Source organism: Macadamia integrifolia, chromosome 2 (genome assembly GCF_013358625.1).
Source record: "Macadamia integrifolia cultivar HAES 741 chromosome 2, SCU_Mint_v3, whole genome shotgun sequence".
In the NCBI taxonomy this organism is placed as follows: Eukaryota; Viridiplantae; Streptophyta; class Magnoliopsida; order Proteales; family Proteaceae; genus Macadamia; species Macadamia integrifolia.
This window is the reverse complement of record NC_056558.1, coordinates 5,703,089-5,722,210: the sequence shown is the minus strand read 5'-3', so window position 1 is coordinate 5,722,210 and position 19,122 is coordinate 5,703,089. Positions and strand designations below refer to the sequence as shown.

At 38.8% G+C, this 19,122-nt stretch overlaps 1 protein-coding gene across 1 annotated transcript in view; it reads left to right on the top strand.

Moving 5' to 3' along the window:
* LOC122088725 (insulin-degrading enzyme-like 1, peroxisomal) overlaps window positions 1-19,122 on the top strand; it is a 60,237-nt gene that overhangs the window by 5,145 nt on the left and 35,970 nt on the right. Inside the window, exons 4-7 of the mRNA XM_042658049.1 lie at window positions 10,229-10,320; window positions 11,081-11,154; window positions 11,250-11,293; window positions 13,692-13,743. Of these exons, the coding sequence (XP_042513983.1) occupies window positions 10,229-10,320; window positions 11,081-11,154; window positions 11,250-11,293; window positions 13,692-13,743 (262 nt within the window). The remainder of the gene's footprint in view (window positions 1-10,228; window positions 10,321-11,080; window positions 11,155-11,249; window positions 11,294-13,691; window positions 13,744-19,122) is intronic.

The following is a 19,122-nucleotide window of genomic DNA, read 5'->3' as shown; positions in this document are numbered from 1 at the left end:
TCAAGGATTTTCCGGAGATTCTCTACAGACTCATGCAAGGAGCTGATGTTTAAAGAATCGTGAAGGAGGGGAGACCGAATAAAGTACGAAAATCGGGGAGGTCGAGGCAGTTCTTAAAGAAAAAAATGTCAAAGACAGAGAAACAGGAAAGTAGATAGAAAGTTGAAGCTAAATCCTTGGTGCCGCGAGAGGAGAGGATAGTGGCTGCAATAGAGAAGGTCATGATTTAGAAGGAGAACGCCAAAGATTTGAGGAAGAAGAAAGTCGTCTCCATGGCAAAGAAGGCTATCAAGAGATATAGCCATGATCTAGACTACCGATTTTTACATGATCGGGTCTTTGATGTCTTCGCTGAGCTCTTGGTAGTTGATCTTCAATTCTTGAAGTCTGGAAAGCTTGGTAATATAAGCCTTGTAGCTAAGTGGTGTCCCTCTCTTGATTCTTCTTTCGATCGATCAATTGTCCTCTGTGAAAGCATCGCGAGGAGAGTCTTTTCGGGCGATTCTTACCTAAAATATGACAGGATCAAAGAAGCTCACTATGCCTATCAAATCCGCGATCGTCTCCCGAAGGATTATCTCATCCCACTCTGCAAAGCCCTAGAGTTGCCAGAGGTTTATATTCTTCCAAATTTATGGAATTCCCTCCCGTACAATCGTGTTGCCTCGGTCACCACGAAGAGCTATAAGAAGCATTTCCAGAAACATGAGAAGGAGCGGTTCCAGGAATACCTCGACAATGTGGAGCACGTAGAAGCCAAAAATTGTTGCCGGAGCGTTACTGCTGCACGAGATCATAGCATCCTTAAACAACTATGGCGGTGGCCAAGTTGCAAATCTTCAGTGGTAGAGAATGGTGGACGATCTGTCAAAAAAGAATGGGATCGAAATTAAGGGCTGATCATTGTGCAATGGGGGCCAAGTTGTGGAGCTTCAGTGACAGAGAGGAAGAGGGTTGAATCATTGAGGAGAAGAATGGGGTTTTCATTAAGGGTATCTTGGGCATTTCACAATTAGGGGGTTGTTTGGGTATTATGAAAAAATATCAACTGACTTAACAACGATTTCTAACGGTTGGGGTTGTTAGATAGAATCTTTTTCTTATGGGGGAGGTGAGTGATATTTTCGGAAAGGTGGGGCGTCAAGTTGGTATTTTGCCATAGTTCAGGGGAGGGGAGTGATGTTTGCTCTTTTATTTTTTTTGTTTTCTAGCCCCAAGGGAGTAGTCGCTTGGCAAGGGACTTCGCCTTAGGAAGCGTGTGGTTTTGAGTTCGACTTCTCTTACCTCCTTGGGGCCACTCACTCAACGGTGTTTAGTGCTCTTCACTGCTTTCAGTGAAAGTTGAATGGTTCTCAATCAACCTTGGTATGACCAGGTCTATGCAGTTGTGGGGTCAGTATGTGCCCGCGGGACTTGTCAGGCTGTTTTCAGTCTTATTCCTGTAACTTTTCTTCGTGCCTACCCCCTTTTCCCCTTTACTTTTGTGGCTGGGGATGGTGGGGTGGGGTGGATTTTCAGAACTTGAGGACTTTATGGAAGAATTTCTGGCGGCCATGAGGGTTCTCAACTTGAGTGTGATTGCTTTGAAAGTCTATGTGATTCTCTAGGTTCTATCTTATTTTTTCTTTCGTTCGGAAACTTCTTTTTCTTTTTATACACCACAACGAATAAAATTTTATTTTGGCAACTTTACTGAATGAACCCATTGTTCTGTCCAAACTCTGTTCAAGTCCTTAACTGAATTGTGCTCTCTTACCTCTTTTTATAACTGAAAGTGAAACTAGTTTCCTGTTAGGGATAGAGTAGAGTCCTAGACTACTTGATTGTCTAGGTTCATTGTATGTTAGGATAAGAGCGCTGACTTAATCTTCCTCAACATACCATATATCTAATTGAAAACATCTCTAATAGATAAAGTACGGCCTCTGCCATTTAGACAAGCCAATCTATTCTCTCAACCTCTTCTTCTCAACTTTGTATCAGAGTCCAATACTTTTCTTCATTAAATTTTTTTTTGCCACTTGAGAAGGTCTGCCCTACGTGTTCGAGGCTTCAGCCTCCCAAGGCTGAGCATGGCTACCTAAGTCGTTATGCCTCTACTTAACTCTAATCATTGATGTCATAATGGCCTTGCGTCCTCATATTATTCCGTTGGCCACGAGGCCCTCCATGATCACCACTGCCGGGGCTCCTACTGTTAACCACCAATGAAGGGCTTCAACCCATCGTCACTACCCGGCACCACCATGCCTTGCTCTCTCGCAATCAACTCTAGAAATCACAGAGCCACATGAGGGACTCTGCCATCTCATGATCAACTCTAGAAACTGCAAAGCCACATGAAGGGCTTTGCCATGGACTCCGCCCTCTCCCGGTTATCTCTATGAACTGCAGGGGCACTGCCAGGGCTCTTGCCCTTTTTCTTAATTGCTGCCAAGCCTCCTTGAGGCTCCCTGACGTCTCGCCAAGAGTCCCATGCCGTTGTTGCCACCTTGCCTGGGCTTTCAGGCCTTTGTTATCACTCGCCTAGGGATTCCAAGCCCTTGATATTGCTCGCCTAGGGCTTCCAAGCCCTGCTATGCCGTTGTCTCGCTTGGGCACCTCCACCCCTGTTGCCATCTTGCCTAGGCACCTCTACTCCCCCTGCTATCTCAACCCATTGTTGCCTCCCTGATAGGGCTCCATTTGGTCATTTATGCTTTTGGTGGACTTCTCTTTGGCCATTCGTGCTTTTTGTCAGGGTCTCTAGGCCCTTACCAGCCACCGATTGGTCCATATATGCTCCTGTCACTCTATTTGCTTGTTGTCAGACTTCTCTTTGGTATTCTTATTATTAGTCGTCGACTTCACCTTATGTCTCTTCACCAGTGAGTGCTTTTTATCTCAGGATCTGCCCTTGCTTATTAATTTGACTTATATTATTACCTCTCAACAAATGACGGCAAGTAGTGCTACATCTATAGGTGGAGTTGAGGGTAGTGTGGTGGGTCGTCTTGGAACCCATGTAACTCCACTCTTCAGATATGACCTACTAAGTTAAATGGGATCAATTATCTCATTTGGTCTCAGGCATGCTTGCTCACTGTTTGAGTTAATAATTTTTGGGGTATTTGACTGGTGACACCACCAAATCTACCAACGTTGCAGCTTTTATTACTTGATTGGAAAATGGTGTCATCATTATTTCCTTTTTATTAAACTCCATGGACTCCACCATGAGCCCAAATTTTGTTATGTTAAACTATGCAAAAGAATTATAGGATGTGGTTAAACAGACATATTAGTCCAATAATTATGCTCAGGTTTGTGAATTTCGTCGGCAAGTCTGTGAGACTACTCAGAAAGAACTATCTCTCCCAGCTTACTACTCCACCCTTAATACATTATGGCAATAATTAGACTTCTATCATCCTGTTTCCATGGTCTATACCATAGTTAGCAAAAACGGGAATGGCAGAAAAACAGAAACAGACAGTATAGGTTTCAAACGGTGAAAACTTTCAAACAATATGATCAAACAAACGGTAAAAAAAAAAAAAATCAGAGAATGGTAAAAAACAATAGACAGACGATATGGGTTTTAAATGCGTAGATTTAAAAAAAAGGGAAAAAAAAGGCCTGTATACTGATAACATCCAACATTAATGCATATATATTCCCTGACTCATTATAAGTTCTAAGACATCATTGAAAATCATCTAACACCAATTCTAAATTCATACAACATAACAAAAAAACATGTCCAAAGTCTTGTTTAGCAATGAGGCTTGGTTATTATGTTTTTCATCGTGATGCATGCAAGGATTAAAGTATCGGTAATGGTCGCCATATTGGTCGGCCAAAATTAAGATACGTATCAGAGGGTATCGTATCGTATCGAAGATATGCACATAAATGGATAAGAAACACTTTTTATACACTTTTGCATAAAAAAAAGTTAAAAAAATCTATATATAACATGTATTATGCATAAACACTAAATTGAGAGTTGCACTAAGACTCCAAGGTTTGTAGTTGTCCCATAAATATAAAATCCTTGTTCTCAACCTTGATTTCCACTTTAGTTAGAGAGAAAAAAATGTTTGGTAGTAACTTTGGAACAAGAACCCCTCAAAAATTGTCTTTTTTCTGAAAAACGACCCATCTTGGCCATTATATGACTGTAGCGCACCGTATCAGTACGTATCGTACCGTATCAGTATGTATCGGTCGATCCATACCGATATATTCTGAAATCTACATTTCACCTCAATTTTTAATTTTCCTTAGAGTATCGGTACGTATCGTATCGTATCGTATCGGTGTGTATCAATATGTATAGTAGGATACAAATCGATACAAAAGGATTTAAAAAATTTCATGTATTGTATCGATAAGGGCCAATACAGATACGTATCTGTCGATACAGTATGATACGTACCGATACTTTAAACCATGGATGCATGTTCAGTTAGAGTTGGGAGTCATCAGTGTAGAATCACTTTTCAGTAGATGCTTCAGTTTGTAGCTCAATTTCGGTGTCCATGCATTGAATTTTAGTTGAAGGTGATATAATGAGAAATGTAGGGCTTTGAGTTAGCTTCATGTTGGCGAAAAAATCAGGTCGATCGGAGTTCAGAAGAGAAAGATATCATTAGTTAAGTAACCATTATGTTCAACAAGTCTGAAGTCTTATTTAAAAAAAAAGAAAAAAAACGGAAACTTTTTATTTTAAACGTGTTTAGAATGGGAATGCTTGCTGTTTGCCCTTTTTTCCCACTTCTTTGGGAAGCATATGAAAAAGCGTGTTTTAACTGGTAAAAAACGGGAACGCTTTAAAACTCTTGTGTTTTGCCTTACTAGGGTCTATACTATTAAATGCTAGTACGTTTCGGAAAGAACTTGAGATGGTTTTGGAAAGAACTTTAGATGGAAGGACTATGATTCTCTCACTAGGTTGAACCCGGAGTATGATTAGATTCGTGTTCAAATTCTTGGTTGGGACGAATTCCTTACTTAAAAGCTTATAATTTGGTCCAATATGAGGAACAATGTTGCTCTGTTATGATGCCTACTATTGCACCTACTTGTTCGGCCCTAGTTACTCCTACTCAGGTTGATCTTGGCATTGTTAATAGACCTGCTGCTCCTGTAGAGAACCGGTTAAGTGTGATTATTGTGGCTGTCCTTGTCACAATAGAGAAACTTGTTGGAAGCTTCAAGGTCACCCTAAAGGGGGAGGACGAGGTGGGAAACTTGTTGATGGATCACTGCCTGCTATGTCTGGTGAAAGTTCTGTTTCTTGCTCTCCTACCATCTCTTTATCTTATGTTCTCCATGTCCTTAACCTCTATGCCAATTTACTTTCCATTTATCGTCTTAATGTTGACCTTAATTGTTCTGTTCACTTTTATTCTACACATTTTGTCTTTTAGGATCTAGTGACAGGATGGGCTGTATCACTTGGACCCGGATATCAATGCATCATCTTCCCTAGTTTTAGCTCACACTCTCTGTGCAGACAATGCTTGGATTTAGTTGCATTAGTGGAATCGTTGACTTGGTCACCCTTCTATTCGTGTTTTTAAGTGATTTATTTCCTTCTTTGATAAAGCATTGTACTATGGACACGTTTGCTTGCGATGTATGTGAACTTGCTAAGTACACTAGATCCCTTTATTATCCTAGTGATAATAAAATTTTTAAAAGTTTTATTCCTTTCTTTATTATTCATTCAGATTTGTGGGGACCTTCTAAAACTATTGCTAGGGGTGGGTTTAGATGGTTTCTTACCTTTGTTAATAGTTGTACTCATTTGACTTGGGTTTATCTTCTCTGATCCAAGTCTGAGGATTTCTTTTGTTTCCAATCTTTTCATACTATGGTCAAGACCCAGTTCCATACTCCGGTACAGGTTTTGAAAAGTGATAATGGGATTAAATATATAGGTGGTTCATTCCTCTAGTAGCTTGTTGAATACGGTATTTTGTCTTAAACCTCTTGTGTTCGTACCCTAGAGCAAAATGGTATCCTGGAAAGGAAAAATGCCATCTCCTTGAGGTCCCTTGTTCCTTGATGTTACCACCCACTTTTCCAAATTCTATTGGGATGATGTAGTCCTAGCTGCTGCTTTCCTTATCAACCGGGTTTCTTCTAGTGTTCTTGACTTCAAAACTCTGGTTAGTCAACTTCCTGATCCAACTCTTGCTTTTCACCTTCCTCCTATGTTATTCGGCTGTGTGTGCTTTGCTCACAAGTCACAATTCCTCTCCTTCCCGATCCAAATTAGCTTCAAGGGCTCTTTGTTGTATCTTCCTTCCCGTTACTTATTGGTCACCATGGATGCTAACTTCATGAAAATGAGTCCTATTACCACTCTTCTCTTCAGGGGGAGAATATTAAGGAAGAGTCTCCTTCTCCTTCTTTGGTTATTGTTATTGTACAACTTCAAGGGGAGATGGAAATTGATCATATGCCATTGAAAAAGGGAAAGAATTTGAGGCCCCATCAAAAGCACGAAAAAAGGTGACCTGCTCATGCACTCCCGACAGAAAGATAAGCCCATCTCAAATCCACCATGTCAATTTATGTTCCCTGATCCAGCACCTTCATCTCAGACATTAGGTAGTCCTTCTTTGTCTGATGATGCTCCTAGTGCTGTTTGAAAGGGGAGTCAGAACATGTACCCAACACCCTATTTCTAATTTTGTCTCCTATGAATCATTGCCTCCTTCCTATTGTGCCTTTGTTTCCTTTTTGTCCTTTGTATCTATTTTGCAAGGCTGGAAAGAAGCTATTATAGATCCGTAGTGGAAAAATGCTATAGTGGATGAAATCTAGGCCTTGAAAAAAGATGAGCTTGGTGCTTGTTCCTTGTCCTGAAGGAAAGAGGTCAGTGGGTTGTAAGTGGATGTTTATGATAAAGCAAAAGGCAGATGGGACAATTGACTGATATAAAGCTAGAATGGTTGCCAAGGGCTTCACCCAGACCAATGGAATTGACTATCGGGACACATTTGCCCCTGTTGCAAAAATGAAATCCTTTCAAGCATTACTATACAATGCTACAAATTTTGGATGGAGTCTCCAACAACTTGATGTGAAGAATGCTTTTCTTAATGGTGACCTCGAAGAAGAGGTGTATATGGATATTCCCCCATAATTTACCTCATCATCTACAACTGGCAAGATGTGTAGATTACAAAAGTCCCTTTTATGTTCTCGAGCAGTCACTACGGGCTTGGTTTGTTAGATTCTAGAAGGCTATGCTGCAATTTGGGTACAAACAAAGCCATGCTGATCATACCTTGTTTGTCAAACACAAGGATGAAAAAGTTACTGCTCTTATTGTCTATATTGATGATATAGTGATAACACAGAATGATATTGTAGAAATATCATTGTTAAAGACCCAACTATCTACAAAATTTGAGACCAAGGACTTAGGAACTCTCAAATATTTTTTAGGGATTGAAGTAGCCCGTTCAGACAAAGGCATCTTCATTTACCAAAATAAATTTGTCCTAAATCTTCTCAGTGAGTTAGGGTTGCTAGGTTGTAAACATGTAGAGTCTCCTATTGAAGTTAATCATCAAATAAGCTTCAATAGGGGAGAACCGGTAGACAAGGAGAGATATCAGCGTCTTGTTGGCAGATTGATATACCTCCGCCATACCCGGCCAGATATTGCTTTTGCTGTTGGTGTTGAGTCATTTCTTACATGATTCCCAAACTAATCATCTTGGGGCAGTGTATTGGATTTTGAGGTGCTTAAAATCAGCACTAGGAAAGGGTATTTTATTTTCCAACAAGACAATTTGAAGTTGGAATGGTTTACTGATGCTTACTGGGCTGGTTCCGTTGATGATCAGCGTTCTACTTCAGGATATTGTACATTCCTCGGTGGTAATCTGGTTACTGGGAGAAGCAAGAAGCAATTAGTGGTATCTAGATCCAGTGCCAAAGCAAAGTCCCAGCTATGGCACAAGGCATGTGTGAGCTTATCTGGCTTAAGGTGTTACTTGGAGATCCGGGGGTAGCCTATGAGGCTCTACTATGATAATAAGGCGGCAATTAATATAGTCCATAACCTAGTTCAGCATGACCGGACCAAGCATATTGAGATTGGCTGACACTTAATTAAGGAGAAACTTGAACAGGGATCAATTCAAATTCCGTTTGTCACTTTAGAGAACCAGCTTGCTGATGTATTCACTAAGGCTACGTTTGGTAGCCAAGAGAAGAAAAGAAAAGTAAAGAAAAATGAATCTAGAAAAGAAAGGACAAGAAAAGAGAAGAAAGAAATGAAATGGTGAGAAAATAAAGAAAGTACGTATGTTTGGTTACCATTAGAAGAGAAGAAAAGAAAAGAACAGAAAAGTTTTTGTATTTTCTCATGTTTTCTTGTGTTTTTGGCAAGAATTTATTTTTGAGAGCAAAAGAAAACTTCACAATTCCCAAGGGAAATTTTGAAATTCAAAAATTGAATCTTCTCTTGGATAAGGACATGCCAATCACAAAGAGAAATTCTTAAACCAAGAAAAAAGAACAAAAAATTGTGAAGTTGGGCATGAGAGATTGACTTCTCTTGGCTACCAAACACAGCCTAAGGGATTGACTTCTAAGTCATTCCATCTATTGTCTTCAAGTTGGGCATGAGGGATATCTATGCACCAACATGAGGGGGAGTGTTAAGGATAGACTAGACTACTAGACCGTCTAGGTTCATTGAATGTTAGGATAAGAGCGCTGACTCAATCTTTCATAACATATTTGTAAGTGGAATCATCTCTATAAATAAAGTACAGCCTATCATTCTTGATAACCAATCTATTCTCTCAATCTCTTCTTAACTTTTCCCAATCATTATTTTTAATCTTAGTACTGCTGGGATTCAGACAAGCAACTTGAAGCTCCCGAAGCTCCCCCAATCCCCCCTTTTTCCCTTTTCCTATAAAATTTCCAGCAGCAAGGCCTTAATTTTTCAAATCTAAATTCAACCTTTTCACCTCAATCTTGTTTCCGTCAAGACCTTAATACCTATTTAGCATTTTTTTTTCCTCCCCTCCCTTAATTCTATATCTTTTGTTTTTAACCAATGTCAGAACCTTTGTAATTGTATTGCACAGCAGAGAAGCTTTAGAGAAGCTGAATCAGGTTTAGTGTACCACATTCTTAGTGATAAACAGTGCACACATGAGAAATGGTGCTGGCAGCAGATATGGACCTTGGTTTTATGTATCTTGTGTGCACCATGATGTTTCTTTAAGAGGCAATCATCTATTTTTGTTTTAGTTGCTAGTTCAACAGTGATTTGCTGCTTTCTAACCCTATCCGATCTGGACCTTGGAAATGACTTGCTCAATTGTTTTCCTTAAATGGTTTGAGGGTAAGGTGTACAAGGGCTCCTCTGGACCACTGTATGGATGGCCTTGTCCAACTGCCTCCCATTGCAGTCCTTTCTTATCCACCATCAGATCCCTGGTTCTCCATCTTGCTGTCTCTACTTGAAGCTCAGGAAGTTGTGGATCATTTCTTTTTTGCTTGCCCTTTTTCCTCCTCCATTTGGAAATGGCTCCTCTCTAAATGTTGGCCAAGAAGCCGCATGATTCTTCCATTTGATATAGAATGGCTATGGGTGGATACGTCCTCCAGTAAATCTTCCTATGTTGTTGTTGGCAAGTTAGCTTTTGGGTCCAACTCAAGATCCTTCCAGAAAATTTGGGACTCTTATCTCCTTTCATATCAAGAGCAAGCTTGCTTGGTCTCCTCTCTTGTGTAGACTCTCCAGGGAATAGGCATGTTGTGTTTTGGGGCTTGTCCCTCTCCCTTCTCCCTTTTTGAGGCCCCTTGTTTCCCCGTTCCCCTTTAATGAATTATTCACACCCCCAAAAAAAAAAGTGTGTAAAGGGTTTAGTTTTTTGATGTTTGTTATGAATCAGCATGTACTTCTGTTTGTTCCTTCTGTAAATCCTTATACCATGGGAGTCTGAAGACAACTTCTTTTTCTCCTTTGTCATGAAATGCTTACTGTAGCTTATTTAACCGACAATAACAAATGCAAATTTTGTTTTGATTAGGCCTTTATGTGTATTAACAGAACAGTCTTTTTGTGTGTGTTGTTTCTAATATTTATATATTGGCAAATTGCAATATTATATATCTCTTTCTTGGGATTATTCTTGTAATATGCCTAACTTTAATGGTGCTAATCTTCCTTGTTCATGTGGTCTTTCTGGCTGATGTGCAGCATGGGGGTTGCACTAATGCTTTTACTTCTTCTGAGCACACAAACTACCATTTCGATGTCAACAATGACAGTTTTGAAGAAGCTTTGGATAGGTTGGATCTTTTTTCCTCTTTCCTATAAGTGGCTGTATTTTTTTTTATTCTTGCAGTGACCTGAAAAATGTACTTACTTCGATAATGAGGTATATATGTATATGAATAAGATGACATTCTTGAGACAAAGCTTCTATGGTTCACACATGGTGGGGCTTGAGATTCTGCTTTCCCAATCTCATGTCCAGTAGTTCCAGTTCTCTACAGGTTTCTTCCTTTCCTTTTTCTTGGAAAATTTGGCTGAAAACATTTATTTGGGGTTTCTTTCCAAATGCCTCTGCCCTTTCTGGAAGGGCTGTTTTGAGATCATGAGGGCATGTAAGTGGACCCAACATTTATCTGTTTCTTAGTCAAAAAGTTTCTTCTAAAGGTTGAGCTTCAAACCACTTCATTTGGATCTGAAAGCAAGAGTTTATAGTGCATTCTTTGGACACCACAAATGCATCTGGTTTTGGAAAGCTCATAATTCACTGTGATCATGCTAATAATCTCCCAAATTCCAAAAGCACACTGATCACGGTGACCAATTTTAAAGTTTGTTTCTGTTGAGAACTTATTGAAACAATGGTCATAGGCAGCAGATACCTCTTCGGAATCCCACCCTTGATCACTGTTCCGTACTTTTCTCCTTGTCAAATATCCAAGATCATTTTACCAAAATTTGCCTTCAGCAAGCTATTCCTTTGCCTAGCACATCTATCTTCCTTGCTTCTTTTAGAATTGTTAACTAGATTGTTATTTATGATTTCTGTCAATTCAGATTTGCACAGTTCTTTGTCAGACCATTGATGTCACCTGATGCTACTACGAGGGAGATAAAAGCTGTTGATTCTGGTAAGTTGGTGCCCTGTAGAAGTTAATTGGTTTTGCAGTATTTTCCAAATTGTCATTGAGCAATTGCTGAAGTGTTTTCCTTTCCCTTTATACAGAGAATCAGAAAAATCTGTTATCTGATGGTTGGAGAATGGCTCAGGTATCAGTTATTTAGGATTCATAGACTGCAACCTTGCTTAAGAGTACTGCCATACATTCTGTTTGTTGAATTGTGTTGTTGTTGCCCTCAACAGCTTGAGCTTTTGGGATAAGTGATTGTAACATGGTGTCAAAGTAGAAAGGTCGAGTGTTTGATCCCTGGGAAGTGCAATGGAATTCGCACCACAGTCTCCCTTCGGTGCATATGCAGGGCTGTATGTCTACAGGCCTGCATGTGCAGGGTGTGTGTGTTGATATCATAGTTTTCAGGGTGTCTCCTTGACGCCTTGTTGCTGCCCCCTTGATTTACTCCTTCCTCCAATGCCGAGGATTGCCTAGATGTCATGACAACTATGGTTGATATAGATTGTTGTTTCCCTTAACAGTTTGAGATTTTGGGATAAGTGGTTGTAATGCTTGTTCATGGTTTCATGCTTAATTGACTGCTAATAGGATAAACAGATTCATGAAAATGTATTTCTTAATTTAGCAATTGATTTATAGTCTAAGGTTAAATAAATTAGAAGTACTTGACGTAGTGTTGTAGTCTACTCTTCTGATGTGGTACATTGGAGGCTTTTAGTGGGCTAATTAATTTGATTTATATATAGAACTAATTTAGATGCTTATGAATAGTTGCCTGAAGAAGCTGGCGTCTGAATGTGTGGTTGTTCCTGTAAGGTAAGTTAGTTTCCGTTACCAAATGTGGGTGAAGTTGGTAAAAATCAATCCTATGAGTTATGAAGGATTGATTTACCTTTTTTTAGGGTACAAGTAACGGATCTGATGGAATTAAAAAAAAAAAAAAAAGAAAAAAATAGTGAGAAGCTCAAGCACAAATATAATTTATAGCTTCTAGAAAGGTAAATATGCAATTAAAACCGTCACAACATACATTATGTTAGGGAAATGCAAGTATCCAACACTCAACATTCAATACCACTTGAATTTCTTGGCGGATCTAATCCATGAGCTGCGTTTGACTGAAGATATCGTTGACGCTCCCCTCTGATTGGAGCACATAAAGTATTCCATTACATATTTTGTACCCAGCTATTCTGATAGCCCATGACGGCCTACTCATAAGCCTCATAATCAACATACCGGAGATATCCCAACCTAGGAGATGACTCACTAAGACTGGAACAAGATGGAGCTGGCACAAATGGTTAGGCCAGATACGCTACTATGTGTATATAGTATTAGATTTGGGGGAACAACCATTACCTTAAAGATCTAATCATGCAAATCCAAGCTGTAGAAGGGTTGAATGCATAAAAAAATGCTAAAAAATAGGAAGAAATCAAGTGATTTGGCAAAAAATTGCAAGTTTTTGGCAAAATCCCAAGCAACAATGTTGAAACCTGCGAAACAAGGAGATATTAGTTGAAACCTATCGAAATATAACAGGTTTCGATTGAAACCTGTGAAGTATATATATGGTTCTTAGTTTTGACCGAAACATGGTCAAAACCTATTGAAACAGTGTCGAAACTTGGAACAAACCAGTATTGAGCCTTGGTTTCGTTTTGGTTAGTTTCGTTCCCTCACAAAGAAGATACTGCAACATTCAGTCGAGTTATGGCTCACTTGGACAGCTCCACATCTGCTTGCTACCTCCTCATTTGCCGAGTTAGATACTTGACCTTAGCCCTTCATGCATCTACTTCACCTGCTTCATTCTCTTGGGTTATTGATTCTGGTGCTACAGACCATATGGTTGGTATGTCTCGTTTGGTTTGATTCCTATTCTGTTCGGGTGGAGATAAAGTTAGGGTTGCTGATCATTCCATGCCATCCATTTTTGGGAAGAGAAGTTTACATGTTAACTTGTTGGATTACTGTTGTAAGGGTATAAAGGAAAATAGTATGTAATAGTGTCATATGGGCTTGTATGTTAGAAGCTACGGGCATAATTTTAATTTAGTTTTCAAGTATCAATTACATTTAGTGGAGAGGTGTTGATCACTCTCTAACTCATTCTCCCATACTACTTTCCCAGTCTTCCTTTAGGACTCAACCTACAACTGAACTGATTATCAGTGTAAAATATGTGATTGTTAGAAGGGGGTGAACAACAAGGAAATGGATTTCTATCCTCACAATTATATCTATTTTATTTAGTCTCCCAAACCCCCCCCCCCACCAAAAAAAAAAAAAAACATGCTTTTACTTTTACATATTTACCGGATATTTTTTATTTACATTTGCTTGCGTAGCCTAGGCCTTCTACCACATATGACTTCGAATAGACTGATTGGAGGGCAATGATCCATGTAGCTGACCCCATTTAGTTGGGATAAGGCTTTGGTGTTGTTGTATTTGTTATTTACACTATTGTTCACTGATATGTACACCATTCTAACTGTTTATCTACTCAAAACTGCTTTTCCTTGCAGCTTCAGAAACATCTGTCTGCAGATAGTCACCCATATCATAAATTTAGTACAGGTGAGCGGAAAATGCTTTACAATGTGATGGATCTTCTCTACAGAATAGCTGATAGTATTGTACTTGTATGCAGTATTTATTTCCATTATAATATTAGTCCCTCCGTAATGCAAAGACAATCTTTCTTACTGTTCTGGCTATAATGGGAGGACAATGTTGGAAAATGGTGGTTGTCTTCCTTTTAACTTTGGGGTTTTTTCAAAGGAGTCATTCTTTGCAGGACATGGGAGTGTCTTTTATCCTTTTCCCTTTTGTTGGATTGATTGTCAGTGACTGTACAAGTTATGGCCTCATTTTTGTGCCTGGAAATGTTTTTAAGTTACCCTCATTCTTCTTTTGCTGAGTTCCGAGAATCTGGTCCCATTGATTAGATGTCCTTATTCCACAATAGGATATAACAAATTATTACTTTGGTGCTGTAGTTGACTGCTGTATGTTTTATTGTAACTTGATTTTGTATCTTATTCCTATTTCCTGTTATAGATCATCTCGAGGATTAAATGATTTGATGTAGCAGGCTGAGAATCGAGAACTGTCACAGTCCCTTTGATTTCTTATGCTAAAATCAAAGAGAAGCCTAATAAATGGTTAGGATCACCATGAAACCTAGGGGTTTAAGCTGCAAACCCCAAACAGTGAGGAGAAGAAAATCCTAGGTGCAAAGAAAAAGGGTAACATCCCAACCAAATAAATTTTTATTCAACAGAAATCTCATCTATCCCCAATAAGATGTATTTCTAGGCTTTTTAATCCTATTCAAATCTCCTGCTAACTTAAATGACCATGACACCCGTTCTAAAAACTCCTAATCTAATTAAATATCAACAAAAAGAAATGCCATCTCAGGCTAATGCAGGCAGAAGCTATTGATTGGGCTCAATTAAACCCAATTTTAAGTCCCTATAGTTATAAAAGTCATGGTCTTGATATTATTGGGGTTTTTAAAGTAATAGGCCAACAATTATATAAGCACCGGTTTTTTTTTTTTTTTTTTTTTTTGGGGGGGGGGGTGGTTTGGATTCTATAGTGGATGAGGTAGTAGATTATTTTATATTGTGCTTTTCTACAAGTTTAGGCAAGTTTTACCTATGTTATTACTTGGGTAAGGTTTAATTAGCTTAGGAAAATTTCTGATTTCCTCCATAGTAGTAGTCTATAAATTCACTGCTGTAATCGATATTGAGAGAGAATGGTTGATGAATTTGTTTATATTTGAGAAGGATTCTCAATTATTGGTTTGAAAGACAAACCATGGTTTAAAGTATCCCATATACGATACGTGTCGATATCGGTAGGTATTGATATGACACGGTGTGGTACATCTGTACATATCCCTTTTTTAAAAAAAACTTTAAAGTATCCCACCGTTTTGCATAGTATCGGCTGGTATAGCACGATACGTGTGTGATACTGGCCGATACTATTGATACGTCTCTTAAAAGGCTCATGTGGGTTTCATTCTCGCTGCACAACTTACAGAACCAGGAAAAAAATAAAAAACCCTAAAACACTCCCAACCGAGAGTCCTCCTAAGTGCCCTTTCTTTGTTTTTTGCATAAATTTGAGTTGGGGGTTTAATATACACCAACAAATGATTCAAAGGGTGGCTAAAAACCTAAGTTTGGATCTTTCAACAAGTTGAAATAAGAGATTTAAGGAGATTTCACCGAAAAAGGTAGGTTTCTCAAAAACTTGATCTTTTTGTTTAAATCATTGTTTTAATACTTATTTTTTGCTATAAATTGATGGATTTGAGTAAACTAACCCATCCATAGCATCAAACTTCATCATTTGCAAAGATTTGTACCAAGATTTAAGAAATTTCACAGGAAAATGAAATTTCTTCATGTTAGTCATTCCTAGTCATTCCTATTCCTGAAGACCCTTCTAGCTATGAGTTTGAACCACCCCGACACTCTTCATGGCAATAGACTATTACTACATGTAAGAAACCTCATCCATGTAACAATTTCAAATGAATTGACTTATCTTATTATACGTTGTTTTCCATTTTAGTGTCTATGAATGATATATGCTATATGTTATTTATACTGTTTTTTGCTCCAAAAGTGTATTTCCATGCGTATCTTGCATATCTCCGATACATTATGTCTCTTAAAATCACCTGACCGATAAGATATATATCTCCGATACTGATACGATACCCTCTAATATATATCTTAAATTTATCCAACCGATACAGTGACCGATGTTGATACTTTAATCCTTGATCATTAGCAAATCTTAGCGTATCTCCGATACAATACAATACCCTCTGATACGTATCTTAAATTTACCGACAGATATGGTGACCGATACCAAAACTTTAATCCTTGCGCGATACCGATACTTTAAACCTTGGAGCAAACCATTGATGTTCATGGTGATTTGAGGGCTCTATCTGTAATCTTCTTGTTTGTTCTTCTTCCTATACTCTTCTCCTTCACTATTTGAGTCTTCTTTGTATTTTACCATTCATTCTCTGTTTGGGTGGTACTGTTTACTGAGATGAAAATTTTGTGGATCCACCATACCAGCATTGTTTGGCTTGAATTTTTGGGTGGTAGTCACTGCTCCTTGGAGGATGCCAACCCTAGAATCTTAGCTCCTATGGTGATCCCTGGGGTGAGATCTACACCAGAATCCATAGCTGCTTCTGCAACTTCCACTTGCAGTATTTTTCTTAATTTTTTTCTGGCATTCCTGTTGACTGGATCCAAGACCTCGTAAGACTCTCATTCGGAAGTTTCACATTTTCTGGACTCTAGAAAGGTTCTGTTAACTTGTATTGATTTCTGTTCTTTGCTGTCTAGTGGTTGAAGATGACCCTAAGAATTTCAAAGTAGGCCAGAATCTTTGATCTTTATTTAGAAGTCCTTGGTGGGTTCTTAGTTTTGAAATTCCAAAAAAGGTTCATTTCCTTAAGTTTAATTACTTTTTTGGCTCAAATTGTGCTTTACCTTTCTTCTAGGGTCCATAACTTATCTAAATTATGGTTTCTGCAGAATTGTGTATCTAAGATTTCTTCTATTAGTTTGGGGCGGGCCCATAGCAACCTAAGTAGGGTTTTGGAACGGTAGGCCGCCATCACAGACAAATGCCCAATCTTTAATTTGGTCATAACTCCCCAATTCAACTCAGAATCACACTGTCTCAGTCTTGTTGGATACATAACCTAATAACCTTGTAGTAGACTTGCTTTGACTAACAAAAAAATATCCTAAAGATGGAAATTAAGAAGAGAAAGGTTATGGGCAACGTTTTAAGTACCGATTAGTATCCTCATACAAATCTATTTTGGCCCTTGACGATACAAGACAATAAGTATTTATGTACAGAACTGTATCAACTATACAAAACCAACATGGACCAATATGGTAGCAATATAGATCGATGCAGTTTGATATGGACTGATAAATTCTATGCATACGCTGCATAAACCCAACAATCCTAGTTTTTGAAAGAAATTTTCTTTCTACTCTATTTTTTTTTGGCTGAAACCTAAGTGGCGATCCCATATACACTAAAAAAGGACTGAGGAGTGGTGACTAAACAAGCAAAAATTTGCATTAAAGCTCACCAAAGTGGAGATCAAACGTAAAAGCCACGAGTTGAAGGATGGTAAAAGAAAATTTTTTTTTGCTTGAATCTTGGTTTTTTTTTTCTGCCAAGTGTAAGTTAAATAACTGACCTAGATGATTAGATCTATGCATTAAGTCTTGAAAATACCATGGATTTATGCATCTATTTTTTGATTCCCTTAAAATTGAAAATATTGAATTTTGTTTCAGAAAAAATCAATTTTCTTGATGCTTTAAATGCGATATTCTTCTATGAATAGTTTAGTTGTGATATGTATTGCACGGATACATTCTTCCCATGATTTTTATTTTATATATTTAAATTTTCACTCATTTCAGAAAATAAAAATTATTTGAAAGGGTAATTTTGTTTGGATTTTTTGGTTTGAAATTATATATATATATATATATATATTGGATGGATAATATATTCAATACCACAAGGAGAAGAAAAAACAGGGAAACCCTTGAGGGGGCAAGAGAAAGAAACAATGCTAAATACAAGAGAAAGACCCCTCAAGGGGGTGAGGAGAGCAAAGAAGAGAGAAGGCCCCAGGAGACAACAATATGCCTGTTCCTTGGGGAGGTAGCATAGCTAGAGGAGATCCTAGAAACTTTGCTTTTGACTTCAAAGAAGATGGAGTCGCAAATCTGAGGAAGAGTTCTAGAATTGGAGGTCCATCTCCTAAGGTTACGCTCCATCCAATTAGAGATGCTCGCTCCAAAGGAAAGTTTACCAATCATATCACAATTTTCCTGCAAAGACATCCATCTATATGCCCTCTCTATTTAAGGTGTGAATCCCTCTACTCCTAGGCCAACATATGTCCAAGACCTCAGACCAGACAGAAGCGGAGAAAGAGCGTTCGAAGAAGTGGTGATCAACATCTTTAGTGGTGTTTCAGAAAATACAGCAAGAAGAGGAGACTGGCATATTGCGGTGAAGAAGAAATGACTGCATGGAAATTAGAGAGGGCTTTCCAAACACAGAAGCTGTGGTGAGGGATATGGCCCTTGAACCCGACTAGCTTAGTAGCCTACTCTAGAGGGACATGGGCCTCTGAGTTCTGACATGGTCCCAAGAAGACTTAGCACTGAAGAGGGTTGTAGAAGAGGCGGACCAAATAAAAATATCATTGGAACCAAAAGGCCTTCTAGAGATGGAAGGAAGGGCACTTCAAATTTATGCAAAGTGGGGGGGGGGGCAGAAAGAGGAGCTCAACCACTAAGTAGCGCCTGTGGAGGCCCACACCATGGATCTCTCTAGAGCCAACAAGGGGGAGGAGGACTCCTGATGGATGCTAATGGTCTAACCAAAGTTTGGTGAAAGTTCCATTATCAATTTTATAAATTGTATTCCCAAGATCTGTAGGTCTAATGTTAAGGATTTTTCTCCATACCCAAGAGGCATCTAGATTAGGAGAAATCATCCAATAAATTCATTCCTAAGCAGCCCCGCATAGATCCGATTGGCCTAAACACTTTTCTTATTGGCCTAACTACTTGGCAGCAAATTTCCAGATCAATTTGAGAATGCCAACCGAATTAAGCTCTTTCATTCTTCTTAGTGCAAGACCTCCCTCTACTTTGGGAAGACAAATGGATGCCTTACTGATAGGGTGGAGGAATCTAGAAGTTTCTTTGCCTTTTGGGCCCATCCGTTTTCTTGCTGGGCAAGGAGTGCTATCGTTTGTGGCTGGAAAGGGCTCAAAAGGAATCAAGAACCGGAGTGCAAAGTGGAAAGGGATTGACTTGGTTCACTGATAGTCTCCCTTGCGTATCACCCATTGGAGAATCA